The sequence below is a fragment of the Nicotiana tabacum genome, chromosome 22 (assembly GCF_000715075.1).
Source record: "Nicotiana tabacum cultivar K326 chromosome 22, ASM71507v2, whole genome shotgun sequence".
NCBI classification, from domain to species: Eukaryota; Viridiplantae; Streptophyta; class Magnoliopsida; order Solanales; family Solanaceae; genus Nicotiana; species Nicotiana tabacum.
This window is the reverse complement of record NC_134101.1, coordinates 9527201-9545623: the sequence shown is the minus strand read 5'-3', so window position 1 is coordinate 9545623 and position 18423 is coordinate 9527201. Positions and strand designations below refer to the sequence as shown.

The following is an 18423-nucleotide window of genomic DNA, read 5'->3' as shown; positions in this document are numbered from 1 at the left end:
AGCATAGACAGCCTAGGACCCTTAGATTCCCAAGCAAAGGCCTCTTCTTGTATAATAACTCATAGGGAGACTTGTGACCTAGCTGTTATGAGGGCATCCTATTGATAAGATAAACAACTGCCAACACACAGTGCCCCCCAAAATTTAAAGGAATGTAAGCTTGAAACCTTAGAGCTCTGCACACCTCTAGAATATGCATATGTTTTCTCTCAGCAACCCCATTTGCTGGGGAGTGTAAACACATGTTCTCTGATGGATAATGCCAAGGTTTTTTAACAAAGCATTACAGACAGAATTAACAAATTCAGCTCCACTATCATACCTAACACACTTAACTTGTTTGTCAAACTGAGTTTTCACATACATCAAGAAATCATGTAATACAACACACACATCTGACTTGAATTTTAAAAGAAAGATCCAAGTCATTCTAGAGTAAACATTCACTATAGTTAAGAAGTAACTATTACCATCAATGGTTGTAGTGTTATAGGGTCCCCATGCATCCAAGTGTGACAAGACAAAAGAAGTCGCACTTTTATTTGTACTACTGAGAAAAGGTAGTCTAGTCAGTCTAGCATATGGACAGATAGAATAGTCCTTTACAATAGAAATACAACTCTCATGCTTTACTGAAAATAATTTGTTTAGAACTGTGATGACCCAAAATGTCATCTTTAAATTCAATAAGTAATTCTGTATTTTAAGACCTCAAAAAGCACCATTTATCATTTCTCGACTTGCATGCACGGTCCGTAAAATTTTCTGGAAAGTTTTCATGTGAAAAATGGATTAAAATGTGAAATTGAGCTTTAAAACTCAACTGAATTGACTTTGGTCAATATTTTTAGCAAACGGACCCAGATTAGTATTTTGACAGTTTTGGTAGCTCCATATCGTGATTTGGGACTTGGGCGTATGCCCGAAATTTAATTTGAAGGTCCCTAACTCAAATTATGACCATTTAACGGAACTAGCAATTTAGGGGCTAAAGATTCCAAGTTTGACCACGGGGTTGACTTTTTGATATCGGAGCCGGAATCCGATTCTGGAAATTTGAACAGCTTCGTTATGTCATTTATGACTTGTGTGCCGAATTTGAAGTCATTCCAAATTCATTTAATATGTTTTGGCACGAGGTTTGCAAATTGAAAAGTTTTAAACTCAAAGTTTGAATCGGGGTGTGAATTGTAATTTCAGCATTGTTTGACGTGATACGAGACCCCGAGTAAGTTTGTATTATGTTATTGTATATTCGTACGGGGTCTCGAGTACCCCGAGAGTGATACGGATTGAAATCGGATCAAGAATTGGACTTAAGCAAAATCTGAATTTTTTCCCTTCTATTATAATCGCACCTGCGGATTTTTGGCCGCAGGTGCGAGCTCGCAGGTGCGAGCCTTCCATCGCTGATGCACCTAGGCGTGTTAAGACTTCGATCGCAGAAGTGTACAACTTCTCGCAGAAGCGTGTCCGCAGATGCACGCCAAATCACGCAGATGCGGGTCTGGGCTGGCCTGGGGTCTTTGCAGGTGCAGCCATTTTGCGCAGAAGCGGATGTCGCAGGTGCGACAGGAGTGTCGGCAGATGCGGAACTTCACCTGGAAGACTGGCATCGCAAATGCGAGCTTTTCTCAAAAATACGAATCCGCAAATATGGAACTTTTATCCGCAGATGCGAAAATGACTGGGCAGAGCCCATAAATTCGAAAGTCGTCATTTTTACTCATTTTTGAGTTTCAAGTCTCGGATTTGGGCGATTTCAAGGGGGATTTTCACTACTTTGAATTGGGTAAGTGTTCTTTAACCAAAAGTGATTATATTTCACAAATCCATGTCTATATTCATCATTTATTTCGGATTTAGATGGAAGAAATCAGATTTTTATAAAATCTTTCAAAAACAAAAAGTTAAGATTTGAATGTCCATTTGATATCGGAATTGGACAATTTTGTATGGTTGAACTCGTATCGGAACGAGTGTTAGGATTTCGCGAGTTTTTCCGGGATTTGATACGTGGGTCCCACTATCAAATATTTAAATGAATTTCGAATTTTTATCCGAAAAATTAGTAAATTCATATGGAATTAATTCCTATGATTAGTATTGAATATATCGAATTGTTTGTGAATAGATTTGAAGCTTTCAGAGACAAATTTAAAAGGAAAAGTTGTGGTCAAGTAATTGATTGGAATTTGCAAAGCGAGGTAAGTGTCGTGGTTAACCTTGACTTGAGGGAATAGAATCCTTAAATTATTTGTTATGTGAATTGCATGTGAACGACCTATAGGCGAGGTGACGAGTGTCTATACATCGTCAAATTAATTGTTTGCCTGCTTACTTGAAAAAATCATAAACTGTTTTAAATCATGAATTAATTATTATAATAATTATTTCTCTCCTATTCTTTGTCAAATATTAATTCTTAAATTCATGTAATAATTACTACATGCTTATTTGAATTATGTGCACTAATTGCTACTTGACATTTAGTATATTAAATATTAAACTTTCTATTTTCTCCCTGATTTCCAAAATAATTTGTTATTGCCATTGTTTGTTCATAAATAAATTATAATTATTGTGTGCCTTGATGCTTAATAGTTTCTCATTGGACGTGGTATTTATTGGAGTAATTTTTATTTACATTATGAGCTGTTTAAAGTTATATATATTGGGGGAACGGGTTGCACGCCGCAACGGAAATGAAAGTAAATATATCTATATTGGGAGATCGGATTCCACGCCGCAATAGACTTATTTAAAAGTCAATATTGGGGGATCGGATTGCACGCCGCAATAGACTTATTAAAAAGTCAATATTGGGGGATCGGATTGCACGCCACAACAAACTTAATTTAAAGTCTATATAGATACTTGATTGAAATAAATATATGATAGACTTGATTAAAAGGAATATATTGGGAGAGCGGGTTGCACGCTGCAACAGAATTGAATGTGAATATATTGTGAGAGCGGGTTGCACGCTACAACAGAATTGGTTGAAATAATAATGGATTATGACTACTGAGTTTGCTTCAATTATTATAAATGAGTTACCTGATTTATTTCTATTATTTGTTGTTGTTATTAATATTGCGTACAAGTTAATGTAAGTGAACCGCCTTAGCCTCGTCACTACTTCGCTGAGGTTAGGCTCAGCACTTACCAGTACATGGGGTCGGTTGTACTGATACTACACTCTGTACTTCTTGTGCAGATTTCAGAGTTGGTCCCAGCGGCGTGCCATAGACTTGCTCGAATTTCAGCTACTCGGAGGAGACTTGAGGTATAATTGCATGGCATCCACAGTTCTGAAGTCCCCGTCTATTTTTCTTTAGCTGTGTGTTTATTTTCAGACAACTTTATTTTATTCAAACCTTTAATTGTATTTAATCTAGAAGCTCGTGCACTTGTGATACCAATTCTGGGATGGTATTTAGACACAGTTATTTTTATGGGTTATTTCACTATATTTCAAACTTTGCTTCCGCATTTGCTTCTTTGATTATTAATAATTTAAAGATTGTTTAAAAATTGGTTAATATTATTCTAACATTGGCTTGCCTAGCAAGTGAAATATTAGGCCCCATCACGGTCCGAAGGTGGGAATTTCAGGTCGTGACAGTTGGTATCATAGCACTAGGTTACATAGGTCTCACGAGTCACGAGCAAGCTTAGTAGAGTCTGAAAGATCGGTACGGAGACGTCTTTACTTATCTCTCAGAGGCTATGAAGTTTAGGAACAATATCACGTTGTTCTTATTTTGTCGTACGATTTTATTCTATCATCGATGATTGAATCATTCTACTCTTACTCTCTCGCAGATGGTGAGAACACGTAATACCTCTACCGATGGACAGGGACCAGAACGCCCCGGTGGCAACTATGGCCAGGGGTAGAAGTCGAGGCTGAGGTCGTGCTAGAGGCCGAGGTAGAGCTCAGTCCAGAGCTCGAGCAGCTGCACCTGTTATAGAACCTCAGATGGACCTTCAGGAGGAGGTTCCAGTTCAGAATGTACCAATTGGACCAGTTCAAGTCCCGGAAGGATTCATAGCTACTCTAGTGCTTTAGGATGCTCTAGTCCGTTTGGTGAGTCTTATGGAGGGCGTGGCCCAGAATGGTATATTTCCAATGGCACCAGCCGTTTCATAGGCTGGGGGAGGAGCACAAACTCCCACTATTCCTGCTCTGGAGCAGATGGCTCCCCAGAATCAGGCTCCAGCAGCCCCGCCAATTGGGGTAGTTCAGCCAGTTGTTGCGGCACAGACCGGTGATAGGCCCGCCATGTCTTTTGAGGCCTTATTGAGACTCTATAAGTTTACTAAGATTTTTCCAGTTCATTTCAGTGGTACACCTTCTGAGGACCCACAGGATTATCTTGAACGCTGCCATGAGGTGCTGCGAAACATGGGTATAGTTGAGACCAATGGGGTCAATTTTGCTGTATTTCAGATGACGGGTTCCGCCAAGAGGTGGTGGAGAGATTATACATTGACCCGACCAGTCGGATCGCCACCACTTACATGGGAGCAGTTCTCTCAGCTATTTCTGGAAAAATTCCTCCCTATCAACACTGAGAGAGGAATTCCGCAAGCAATTTAAGCGTCTACAGCTGGGCAGTATGACTGTTACTCAGTATGAGTCCCGTTTTGTGGATTTGGCCCGTCATGCTCTCCTTTTACTACCTACGGAGGGAGATAGAGTGAGGAGGTTTATTGAGGGACTCAATCACCCTATCAGACTTCAGATGGCCAAAGAGACCGAAAGTGAAATTTCTTTTCAGGCGGCTGCTAATGTCGAGAGGAGGATCGAGATGGTTCTTGCACAAAAGAGAGGGCAGAGGTCTGATACGAGGCCTCATCAGTTCGATGGTTTCAGTGGTGCCTCGTCTGGAGGCAGGGGTAATTTTGGTAGGGGTTATCCTCCCAGACCGTTTCATTCAACACTTCATGTATCTCCCGGTGCTTCAGGGAGTCACAGTCCTATTATGCCTTACTCTGGGCAGCCAGTATTCAGTGCACATTTATCTCCTATCAGTGTATCACCACTCCAAAGTTACTACAGTAGTTATCCGACCCATTTGGGTCAGCTACAGCTTCAGCAACCACGACACTAGGATGGGTGTTATGAGTATGGAAACATTGGTAATATCAGGAGGTATTGCCCTAGATTGGCGAGTAACAGATCTCTGTAGGATTCGCGTGCCATCATACCGGCAGCGGTTGCTTTATCGCCTGCTCAACCAGGTAGAGGTAGGGGTCAGACAGCTAGAGGTGGAGGTCAGGCCATTAGAGGTGGAGGTCAGGCCATTAGAGGTAGAGGTCAGACCATTAGAGGTGGAGGCCAGTCAGTTAGAGGTCATCCCAGGGACGCAGTTCAGAGTGGTGGGGCCCTGCCCCGATTTTATGCTTTTCCAGCTAGGCTTGAGGCCGAGTCATCTGATGCTGTGATCACAAGTATTATTCTAGTTTTCCATAGAGATGCTTCCGTTCTATTTGATCCAGGATCTACTTATTCATATGTGTCCTCCTATTTTGCTTCATATTTGGTTGTGCCTTGTGATTCTCTGAGTGCTTCTGTGTGTGTATCTACACCGGTGGGAGACTGTGTTGTAGTATATCATGTCTATCGTTCATGTGTGGTTACTATTGGTAATCTTGAGACTAGTGTGGATCTTTTACTTCTTGATATGGTAGATTTTGATGTCATCTTGGGTATGGATTGGTTGTCCCCTTATCATGCTATATTGGATGGTCATGCCAAGACAGTGACTCTAGCTATGCCGGGGTTACCTCGGTTAGAGTGGAAAGAAACTCCTGGTCATTCTGCCAGCAGGTTTATTTCTTATATGAAAGCTCGGCGTATGGTAGAGAAAGGGTGTCTAGCCTATTTGGCTTATATTCGTGATCCCAGTGCGGATGTCTCTTCTATGGACTCAGTACCAGTTGTTCGTGAATTTCTAGAAGTATTTCCTGCGAATTTGCCGGGGATGCCACCCGATAGAGATATTGACTTCTGTATTGATTTGGCTCCGGGCACTCATCCCATTTCTATTCCACCATACCGTATGGCCCTACCAGAGTTGAAAGAATTGAAAGAGCAGTTACAAGACTTGCTTGATCAGGGACTCATTAGACCTAGTGTCTCACCCCGGGGTGCACCAGTATTATTTGTAAAGAAGAAAGATGGCTCTATGCGGATGTGTATAGATTATCGGCAGTTGAACAAGGCCACTATCAAAAACAAATATACGCTGCCAAGAATTGATGACTTATTTGATCAGCTTCAGGGTGCCAAGGTATTTTCGAAGATCGATTTGAGGTCTGGTTACCATTAGTTGAAGATTAGGGCATTTGATGTCCCTAAAACAGCTTTTCGAACTCGGTATGGGCATTATAAATTCCTAGTGATGTCATTTGGGTTGACAAATGCCCAAGCAACATTTATGGATTTGATGAATCGGGTGTTCAAGCCTTATCTGGATTCTTTTGTGGTTGTATTCATTGATGATATCTTAATTTACTCCAGGAGTCGAGGGGAACATGAGCAGCATCTTCGAAGTATGCTTCATACCTTGAAGAATAATCAGTTATATGCCAAGTTTTTAAAAATGTGAGTTTTGGTTAGACTCAGTTGCCTTTTTGGGGCATGTTATGTCGGCAGAAGGCATAAAGATGGATCCTAAGAAGATTGAGGCTGTTCAGAATTAGCCTAGACCTACTTCAGTTACAGAGATCCGGAGTTTCCTGGGTTTAGCAGGTTATTATCGTCGGTTCGTGGAAGGGTTTTCATCTATAGCAAGCCCATTGACCAGGTTGACCCAGAAAGGTGTCCCATTCAGATGGTCAGACGAGTATGAGTTGAGCTTCCAGAAGCTCAAGACCGCTTTGACTACGGCGCCAATGTTGGTATTACCCACAAGTTCAGGATCGTATACGGTATATTGTGACGCATCTCACATTGGGTTCGGTGCAGTATTAATGCAAGATGGCAAGGTAATTGCATATGCGTCGCGGCAGTTGAAAGTTCACGAGAAGAATTATCCTGGTTATGATTTAGAATTGGCAGCCATTGTTCATGCGCTGAAGATTTGGAGGCATTACCTCCACGGTGTCTCGTGTGAGGTATTTACTGATCATCATAGCCTTCAGTATATGTTCAAACAAAAGGATCTTAATTTGAGGCAGAGAAGATGGTTGGAGTTGTTGAAAGACTATGATATCACCATTTTGTATCACCCCGAAAAGGCCAATGTGGTGGCCGATACTTTGAGTAGAAAGGTTGTGAGTATGGGCAGTCTTGCGTACATTCCGGTTGGTGAGAGACCATTAGTTGTAGATGTTCATACTTTGTCTAATCAATTCGTGAGGTTAGATGTTTCAGAACCCAATCGGGTTCTAGCTTGCATAATCGCTCGGTCTTCTTTATATGAGCGCATCAGAGAGAGGTAGTATGATGATCCTCATTTACTTGTCCTTAAGGACACGGTGCGGCACGGTGATGCCAAACAGGTTGTTGTGGGGGAAGATGGGGTTCTGCGAATGTAGGGTCGTATTTGTGTGCCTAATGTGGATGGGCTACGTGAATTAATTCTTGAAGAAGCACACAGTTCCAGGTATTCTATTCATTTAGGTACCGCCAAAATGTATCAAGATTTGCGGCAACGTTATTGGTGGAGGAGAATGAAAAAGGATATAGTTGCATATGTAGCTCGGTGTCTGAATTGTTAGCAAGTTAAGTACGAGCATCAGAGACTTGGTGGTTTGTTTCAGAAGTTAGAAATTCCTGAGTGGAAGTGGGAGCGTATCACTATGGATTTTGTTGTTGGGCTCCCACGGACTCAAAGAAAATTTGACACAGTTTGGGTCATTGTGGACAGGTTGACCAAGTTAGCACATTTCATTCCAGTGGCAGTTACCTATTCTTCAGAGAGGTTAGCTGAAATTTACTTCCGTGAGATTGTCCGGCTTCACGGTGTGCCCGTATCTATTATTTCAGATCGAGGTACGCAGTTTACCTCAAATTTTTGGAGGGCTGTACATCGTGAGTTAGGCACACGGGTGGAGTTGAGTACAACATTTCATCCACAGACAGACGGGCAGTCAGAGCGCACTATTCAGATATTGGAAGATATGCTTCGCGCTTGTGTTATAGGCTTTGGAGGTTCTTGGGATCATTTCTTGCCACTTGCGGAGTTTTCTTATAATAATAGCTACCAGTCGAGCATTCAGATGGCTCCATATGAGGCATTATACGGAAGGCGATGCCGATCGCCAGTTGGTTGGTTTGAACCGGGAGAGGCTCGGTTGTTGGGTACCGATTTGGTACAGGATGCCTTGGATAAGGCCAAGATTATTCAGGATCGACTTCGCACAGCTCAGTCTAGGCAAAAGAGTTATGCCGACCGAAAAGTTTGTGATATTGCATTCATGGTTGGAGAAAGAATATTGCTCCGGGTTTCACCTATGAAAGGTGTAATGAGGTTCAGAAAGAAGGGCAAGTTGAGACCTAGGTATATCGGACCCTTTGAAATTCTTGAAAGAGTGGGTGAAGTGGCCTACAGGCTTGCATTACCACCTAGTTTATTAGCGGTTCATCCGGTGTTCCATGTGTCTATGCTCAGGAAATATCGTGGTGATCCGTCCCATGTGTTATATTTCAGCTCAGTCCAATTGGACCAAGATTTGACTTACGAGGAGGAGCCGATGGCTATTCTAGCCCTGTAGGTCCGACAGTTGAGGTCTAAGAGTTATCCTTCAGTTCGGGTGCAATGGAGAGGTCAGCCGGTAGAGGCATCTACCTGGGAGTCCGAGTCGGACATGCAGAGTAAATATCCACACTTATTCACTAGCTCAAGTATTATTTTTTTCTAACTTCGTTCGAGGACGAACGTTTGTTTTAGAGGTGGAGAATGTGATGACCCAAAATGTCATCTTTAAATTTAATAAGTAATTTTGTGTTCTAAGATCTCAAAAAATACCATTTATCATTCCTCGACTTGCGTGCGCGATCCGTAAAAATTTTCTGAAAATTTTTATGTGAAAAATGGATTAAAATGTGAAATAGAGCTTTAAAACTCAACTGAATTGACTTTGGTCAATATTTTTAGCAAATAGACCTAAATCAGTGTTTTGATAGTTCTGATAGCTCTATATCATGATTTGGGACTTGGGCGTATGCCCGAAATTTAATTTGGAGATCCCTAGCTCAAGTTATGACTATTTAACGGAACTAGCAATTTAAAAGCTAAAGATTTCAAGTTTGACCACGTGGTTGACTTTTTGATATCGGAGTCGGAATCCGATTCTGGAAATTTAAACAGCTCTATTATGTCATTTATGACTTGTGTGCCAAATTTGAAGTCATTCCGGATTCATTTAATATGTTTTGGCATGAGGTTTGCAAATTAAAAAGTGTAAAACTTAAAGTTTGAATCGGCGTGTGAATTGTAATTTCAGCGTTGTTTGACGTGATACGAGACCCCGAGTAAGTCCGTATTATATTATTGGACTTGTTGGGTTATTGATTACAGGTGCGAGCTCGCAGATGCGAGCCTTCCATCACAGATGCGCCCAGGCGTGTCAAGGCTTCGATCGCAGAAGCGGACAACTTCTCGCAGAAGCGTGTCCGCAGATGCGTACCAAATCATGTAGATGCGGGTCTGGGATGGCCTAGGGTCTTCGCAGGTGCGGCCATTTTGCGCAGAAGCGGATGTCGCAGGTGCGACAGGAGTGTCCGCACATGCGGAACTTCACCTGACAGCCTGGCATCGCAAATGCGAGCTTTGTCTCGCAAATGCGAGTCCGCAAATACAGAAATTTTATCTGCATATGCAAAAATGACTGGGCAGAGCCCATAAATTCGGAAGTCACCATTTTTACTCATTTTGAGTTTCAAGTCTCGGATTTGGACGATTTCAAGGAGAATTTTCACGACTTTGAATTGGGTAAGTGTTCTTTAACCAAAAGTGATTATATCTCACAAATCCATGTCTATATTCATCATTTATTTCTAAAATAAATTGTTATTGCCATTGTTTGTTCATAAATAAATTATAATTATTGTGTGCCTTGATGCTTAATAGTTTCTCATTGGACGTGGTATTTATTGGAGTAATTTTTATTTACATTATGAGTTGTTTAAAGTTATATATATTGGGGAAACGGGTTGCACGCCGCAACGGAAATGAAAGTAAATATATCTATATTGGGGGATCGGATTGCACGCCGCAATAGACTTATTTAAAAGTCAATATTGGGGGATCGGATTGCACGCCGCAACAGACTTATTTAAAAGTCTATATATATACTTGATTGAAATAAATATATGACAGACTTGATTAAAAGGAATATATTGGGAGAGCGGGTTGCACGCTGCAACAGAATTGAATGTGAATATATTGTGAGATCGGGTTGCACGCTGCAATAGAATTGATTGAAATAATAATGGATTATGACTGCTGAGTTGACTTTAATTATTATAAATGAGTTACCTGATTTATTTCTATTATTTGTTGTTGTTATTAATATTGTGTACATATTAATGTAAGTGAACCGCCTTAGCCTCGTCACTACTTCGTCGAGGTTAGGCTCAGCAATTACCAGTACATGGGGTCGGTTGTACTGATACTATACTCTGAACTTCTTGTGCAGATTTCGAAGTTGGTCCCAGCGGCGTGCCATAGACTTGCTCAGATTTCAGCTATTCAGAGGAGACTTGAGGTATAACTGCATGGCGTCCGCAGTTCTGAAGTCCCCGTCTATTTTTCTTTAGCTGTGTGTTTATTTTCAGACAGCTTTATTTTATTCAGACCTTTAATTGTATTTATTCTAGAAGCTCATGCACTTGTGACACCAATTCTGGGATGGTATTTAGACACTGTTATTTTTATGGGTTATTTCACTATATTTCAAACTTTGCTTTCACATTTGTTTCTTTGATTATTAATAATTTTAAGATTGTTTACAAATTAGTTAATATTATTCTAACACTGTCTTGCCTAGCAAGTGAAATGTTAGGCGTCATCACGGTGCGAAGGTGGGAATTTCGGGTCGTGACAAGAACTGAGAAAGACACAAGACCAAGTGTTTTGTATAATAGCTTGAGATCCACATTTGTAGGTGTTTTCTTAGTGAACATCGTGGCTTCTAGTGATGCTTCTGCAATATGCTTATTGACAGCTAATAAGCTCCAAGAGGGTAATATGTATATACCTTTATCTTCTCTACCAATCGTTTTCACCCGCCCATTAAATAGATCCTGAAATATGCAAAAATTAGGGTAAAAGGCAACCAAACACCGCGGCTCTTTGGTTACCTTTGATACAGACATCAAGTTAAACTTGAACTATGATATATGAAGCACATTCTTGATAGTACTCTTGTCTTAAATAATACTAGTACCAACATGCTTAACATATGAAACATTACTATTAAGTGAGAATACATCCATAGAGTAAGGAGGATCAATTGTATTAAAGGAGGTTAACATGCTTAGATATGAGACCATGTGATCAATAGCACTTGTGTCAATAATTCACTCTTGTATATTATCAGTAGCTAAAAATGCAGTACTTAAACCTGTAGCATTGACAACATATGAAGAGCGTGATGTCTTGCTGATGAACTAGAGTATTTGATCATACTAATCCCTTGTAAGAGTCAATGGTGCCTGAGGAAGTTCCTGATCCACTGGTGCAGATGAAGTTGCAGTGTTACCTGTAGTATTACCCTATGTAGTATGCATGTGAGATGCTCCTGTAATACATCATGTAGTCACACACATTTGAGGTGTGGAATTTCATACAACATTGTTAGTCTTAGAGAACACATTGTAAGCATTACTGGTAGTAGTAAGTGCTCCTCCTTTCTTCTTGTATATATAGTCAGATGGATAGCCAACAATCTTATAGCAGTTCTTTTTGCTATGTCCCTAAGTTTGCAAAACTCATACTGTATGTTATAATTCTTTCTGAATTTTTGACCTCCAGTTGGTTTAGATCTGTACAATGTTGTGGATTCATAGTGATTGACATGTACATTAGGTAGAGGTCCTAGAATACTAGTGGTGGATGCTAAACCTCTTTGGCTTTCATCACTAACTAGCATAGCATAAGATTGATTTACAAAGGGCACTAGCTTCATTATAAGTATTTGGCTGCGAGCTTTAAATAGGAATCATTCAAGCCCATAAGAAGTTGGTACAGTTTTCGTTTGCATAAATGCACAATGAAATTCCTAGACCTAACATAATCACAACCATGACTAGGCACCAATGCCTCAACTTCACCCCAAAGATCTTTAAGCTTGGAATAGTAAACATATACAGATGAGGTACATTGAATGAGGGTAGCAATTTCTTTGTGTAAATTGTAGCATCGAATGTCATTTACCTTATCAAATCACTCTTCTAAATCCATCCATATTGCATGTGCATTGGTAGTATAAGCAATTCCACTAATTAGGTTTGGAGCAACTGCATTCATTAGCCATGATAGCACAATTGCATTGCCCTTTTCCCATTGGTACCCATATTTTTCACAAAATAGTTCTTTTTTCCCATCTGCAACCACAATTTCGAGCTTGTTGCGACCGAGCAAAGCAATTCTCATAGATCGATATCACAGCGAGAAATTATCAGTGCCGGTGAGCTGAAAGGAGATGAGTGAAATCCCACTGGTATCTACATGGGCGAGATAGAAATGATGAGTAGCAGCGACTGTAACACCTTCTTCAAATTCATCATCAGATGAGAATTGAGAATTATCAGTTGTAGTTGTTGTGTCCAAATCATCTATCGCCATTGTTGATCAAATTAGGGCTTCGATGAAGAAATTGAATAAAAAAATACTTTGAGAAAAAGATTCAGATAATGCAGAGTAGACGTTGGATTGAATCGATTATGAGCTACAATCCATAGCTCTTGCTATGATACCATGAAGAATTATGAGAGAGATGAAGAAAATGACAATTAGAGAGAGAGAAGAGAAGGTGGAGACTTAGCTCTGGAACTATTCCATTGAAGCTCAAAAGAGAAATGAAGTATATGTAACTAATATATACACTGTCTATGCTTAGCTATCAATAACTAATCAACTACTCCACTAACTACTCACTTAACGAACTAACTAACTCATTAATAATACAAAATTCTGTTTCTTCTTTAATTCTTATTACTCTCAACAATATTATCTCGTATTTATTTCACAAATTTTTGCGTGGACCGTGAAATTCGTTTGGAGCTGGGTTTTTTGTTGATGTGGATGACACTAAAGAAGCTTTGCTTTTTTTTTTTGAAAGCCATGTACAAAGGATCTCAAAGTCCTAATTTTTACTAAGAATAAGGCTTTCTATTATGAAAACAATTCGCTTTTGTCTCGTTTCGCTTTGTGTTTGGAGCTATCCAACTTGTAATATACTCATGTCCTCTATTCTCGGAGAGTAATCCTTTCATATTTTATGTATCAAAGAATATGAATTACCATATAGCAATGAGTGTCAAATAGAAAATCCAGAAAAATTCCGCAAAATACTAAAAGTTTATAACTATATCAAAACCTATAAAACACATTTCTCCTAACTGGTGTACCATGTGCAAGCTAGCTAATCAATGCCATGCACTGAACTCCAAGAGGAGTCTATTTTGAAAAGAAGCGGGTGCCAATTGACCATTGTCGTGCAAATGAGCAACCGCAATAATTTTAAATCAAGAAAAATTGATTGAGCTTTTTATTACTCTTATAAAAGTGAATATAATAATTTGAGGAAAAAAAAACTATACTAGTAAACACTAATTTTAGTAGCTTATAACTACATATATGTATAATGTATTAAAATAATATCTTGATTGAATGTCTTTCTAACTTACACATGATCAATATTGTAGCATAGTTTTGACAGTGTGTCAAAAAATAAAGAATGGGGTAGGTGTTTATGTATTAGGATTCTAAGGTAAACAGTTTGTATTTTTTAACAGCAAACTACGAGGATATAAGAAAATTTTCCTTTTTTTGTTCAATAAATAAATAAATCAAAACAATATTTGGTTATGAAAATTTTATATTTTTTCAAATCCAACTTGAAAATGTGTTTTCAAAATTGAAAAACGGCTGAGAACCAATTTTTCAATTGAAAAGTTGGTATTTTTAAGTTTTACAAATTTATCCTATATTTTTAAAATTTATAAAAGAACCCCAATCAGTTATTAAATCTAGATAACACCTACAACTATCCACCATTTGATTGAGTGGCCTTGGACTATATTTTGATATCCACTGTTGAGATCTACAATTTATACCTTTACCATAAGGAGCCACTACAACTTCTATTATAGATTGTTCGTACATTAAACAATCTGCATGTTTGATTGTTTGTTTCAAGTAGGATAATCAAGTTGGGATAATTTTGATATTTTTTTATAAATTATGGGGTATAAATCATATTTTATGGTTTTGAAAAAAGTACATCCAAATATGTTACAAAAATTATAACCAAATACAACTTCTTTTTCAAATCAAATTTTAGTGAAATTCCAAATTTGAAAAAAAATCTTGGAATTTCTTCAAATCAAATTTTAGTGAAATTTCAATTTTGAAAAAAAATTCTTGGATTTATGTCCAAACGCCTACTACAAGTAAATGCAATGAGAGGTAGAGCCATGATTTGAAATTTGTGGGTTCGGGATTCTAGATCGTTTATATTAATGAGTTCTGAATTAATAATTTATATATATTTAATAAATTTTTTAAGATAAATATAGGTTTTGGACCAAAGTTGTGCTAGCTCGACACCCTGAACGCTACACGTGGCGCGCTAACTTGAAAATCAAGGCTTGAGAGCACAAGGACGGTCGACTAACTTAGGCCACAACGGGCTTGGTTTGTTTGAAATTAGTCTTCCAACTATGTCGGCCCAGGCCCAGCTCATTTGTGACGCATGCCTAGACGTAAGCCCAAACAATTCCTAAGCCTAATTACACAACTATATATATAGGGATTTCTCTCACTTCTGTCTTTACAAGCCGCAGTTCAATTGCTGGAAGCTAGCCATGGGGAGAAGTAAGTAACTTTGCCCTAATCCCTGTTTCACATTCTAACGCCAATTTCTATCTTCATTTACATTACAATAATTACTTTGAAGATCTGAAAAATTGGGCCCTTACACAAATCTCTATTTCTGAATTGAGATTGATTTTTGTACCATGTTTAGTATTTAGATCATTTCTGAAACAATGCTAGATAAATGGGTAGGTCGTATCATGTTTTCGACAAAATTAGTGGCTTTTAGGTCAATCGTTTAATAACCAGATATAGCTATGATAAAATGGTAGCTTGAAAATGGAATTATATGGCAAAATTTATTTATCCTTTTTTTCCAATATCTATTTTTGCACGTTTATTTTCAAAGCAAGCTCTTTTTTCCAATCCAATAAAGACTGAGTTGCGAGAATTTGAGAAATTGTAGAGGATGAATTTTTGTGTTTGTAGGAGAATTGTATGCTTGTGAAATGAAAAGGAGCAGTTTCTCATTTTCTTTTGTGTCAAATAAATATCGTTTCTTACTGGATGTGAATTGATTTTTATTTTTTGCACGATTACATAGTGAAATAGGTGATGAAATGTGACCGTGTAAGTTGAATTTATTTTTATCCAAGAATAGGATCTTTATATTTGACTAGCCTTGATATATGTGAATTGATTTTTATTTTTTGCACGATTACATAGTGAAATAGGTGATGAAATGTGACCGTGTAAGTTGAATTTATTTTTATCCAAGAATAGGATCTTTATATTTGACTAGCCTTGATCATTATTTAATTATTGATTGCGAATACATGTATGAAAAAACTTATTCAGAGCTCCATGAGTCTTGGCGTAGCTAGTTTCAGCATATAATATATCGTAAGGTAGTTTTTTATAGTGCTACTATGCGCCCTGATGCTTGTCGTTTCAAAACTCATTTATTTGAGGGTGCTGTCTAATGGTTTGGATTCTTTTGTGCAGGACCTGCAAGGTGTTACCGCCAGATTAAGAACAAGCCTTACCCAAAATCACGGTTTTGCCGTGGTGTCCCTGATCCAAAGATCAGGATCTATGATGTTGGCATGAAGAAAAAGGGAGTTGATGAGTTTCCTTTCTGTGTACACTTGGTCAGTTGGGAGAAGGAGAATGTCTCAAGTGAGGCACTTGAAGCTGCCCGTATTGCTTGCAACAAGTACATGACCAAGTCTGCTGGGAAGGATGCCTTTCACCTTAGGGTCAGGGTCCATCCTTTCCATGTTTTGCGTATTAATAAGATGTTGTCATGTGCTGGAGCGGATAGGCTCCAAACTGGCATGAGGGGAGCTTTTGGTAAGCCACAGGGTGTTTGTGCTCGTGTTGCAATTGGTCAGGTTCTTTTATCTGTTCGTTGCAAAGATGGAAACAGTAGCCATGCACAAGAGGCTCTACGTCGTGCAAAGTTTAAGTTTCCTGGCCGACAAAAGATCATTGTCAGCAGAAAGTGGTATGTATTTTATCTGAAGGTTCACTTTTTTATTTTTTTATTTTTTATTTTTTATGTGTCTGCAATATGTTTGAGACTAAGCATTATTCTGTTATTTACTATTGGTATGTAAGATCGTACTATATTTCACTTGCTTAGTTATTCAGTTTAGGGAGATTCATTCTAAGTAGATATCCTGCAATAAATTACACAATTTTATGTCTTTCAATGCCAAGTTTGTCTTGAAATTGGAAGTTTTGCCCCTTTTTTCTCCTCTGGGGATGAGCTATGTGGCCCTGTTTTTCACCTTGAGACTTGTAAAGTTTCACGATATCTTGGTTTTTTGTTGTCTCATTATAGTTCTGAGCTTAGCCCTCTATTTCTTAGTCCAAAACTTTGTACTAGTCGAGTGTTAAGCAATCTATTTTACCTTCCTGTTGAAATTAGATGCTCAGTTGGAAAATTTGTGCTTGAACCTCACCTGTGTTATCTCTGATTCAGGGGTTTTACCAAGTTTAGCCGTACTGATTATCTGAAATACAAGTCAGAGAACCGTATTGTTCCAGATGGTGTCAATGCAAAGGTTTGTTGTCTTCTTAACCTTTTATCTGAAGAAAGAATTATTTTTGTATTGTTCATCTATAGATCCTTTTACCAGCGGTAATTTGCTTGTTAGAACTTATTCCTTTTCTTTTGTTTTTTTGCAGCTTCTTGGCTGCCATGGTAGACTTGCTGCACGTCAACCTGGAAGGGCCTTTCTAGAAGCTGTTTAGCAAATTGAAGTGGCATAATCCTACAGAGAAGCTGTTTAGCAAATTGAAGTGGCATAATCCTACAAATAGCACATCTAGTTTTCTACTTCTGTTGATTGAAAATTTGTGACTTGAACTTCTGTCTATGCATGAACCTTATCAGTATCCAATTGAACATTTTTCAATTATATTTGAACTGTCTTTTACAAGTATCTTTGTCGAACTGATACCTCTCAATGCAGACTGCGTAAGAACACATTCTCATCCGCCCCTTCAACTAATTAATTCTAATGATTTCAATATTTGCCCATGAAAATTGAAAAAAGAAGGCTTGTTTACGTTTGTTTTCAAGGAATTGGTTTCGTTCAATCAATACGTATTGTGCTTTTTACAGTTGCTAAGAAAAATGCAGTAAGCCAAAAAGAGTAAAATTACTGACGAGATTTATGCTAACTACTTGCCATAACACCTTTTGTTTTTTTTTATGGAAGTCTCGGTGAAGTTGTAGCACAGTAGATTAATATGCTTAAAAATGAATGAACACATGAAGAAATGGCAAACGACTAGCTAGAAAACTCAAAAGCTTGTGTATCAGAAGTTACACATTTCGAAGTTCTGTTCTTGAGAAAATAGTTAGTTATGCTATAGCTAGTGTATTTTATCCATTGCAAATTTCAGTGCTAGGGTGCAACAAACAGTGAATGAAGTCAAATTTTATGCCATCCCCACCTTCCAAAATGCTATCCAGAACGGTCAAACAGCAAACACGTACAGAGCTGTAGCGCCACAAAAAACGACAAAGAACAAACTTCATCCCGACTTGATTTAATGAACTATAGTTTGAAGAGAAGTTACGTGCTTCCAGATGTTATTAGGGTTCTTACCGCTGTTCATATTCATCTTTCATAGTCGATTTCTTATTTTCTGGTACACGCCACACAACAGAGCACGCATTGGCCTAGTCATTTCATTCCATTAAAAGAAAAAGCATGCCGAGAAAAGCTATAGCTTATGATCATCACTTCTCATACTTAACCCATTAATGCTAAAATGAAAGGGCAACACAGCACAACTGAATGAAACATTTCTTTCATGGGATGTAATAGCAAACATATGAGAGTGTTTATGAACTCATTTCAAACTCAAAACTCAGTACAAGATTCAGAATGCCCAAACGTTTCAAAAA

General features: G+C 38.5%; 1 protein-coding gene across 1 annotated transcript; it reads left to right on the top strand.

The window, feature by feature from the left end:
• The first annotated feature begins 14934 nt into the window (after positions 1-14934).
• LOC107766087 (large ribosomal subunit protein uL16-like) lies at positions 14935-17446 on the top strand. The gene is made up of 4 exons (XM_016584797.2): positions 14935-15059; positions 16005-16506; positions 16987-17068; positions 17193-17446. The coding sequence occupies exons 1-4, from the start codon at positions 15050-15052 to the stop codon at positions 17256-17258; spliced, it is 660 nt and encodes a 219-aa protein (XP_016440283.1). The 5' UTR covers positions 14935-15049; the 3' UTR covers positions 17259-17446.
• The last annotated feature ends 977 nt before the right edge of the window (positions 17447-18423 follow it).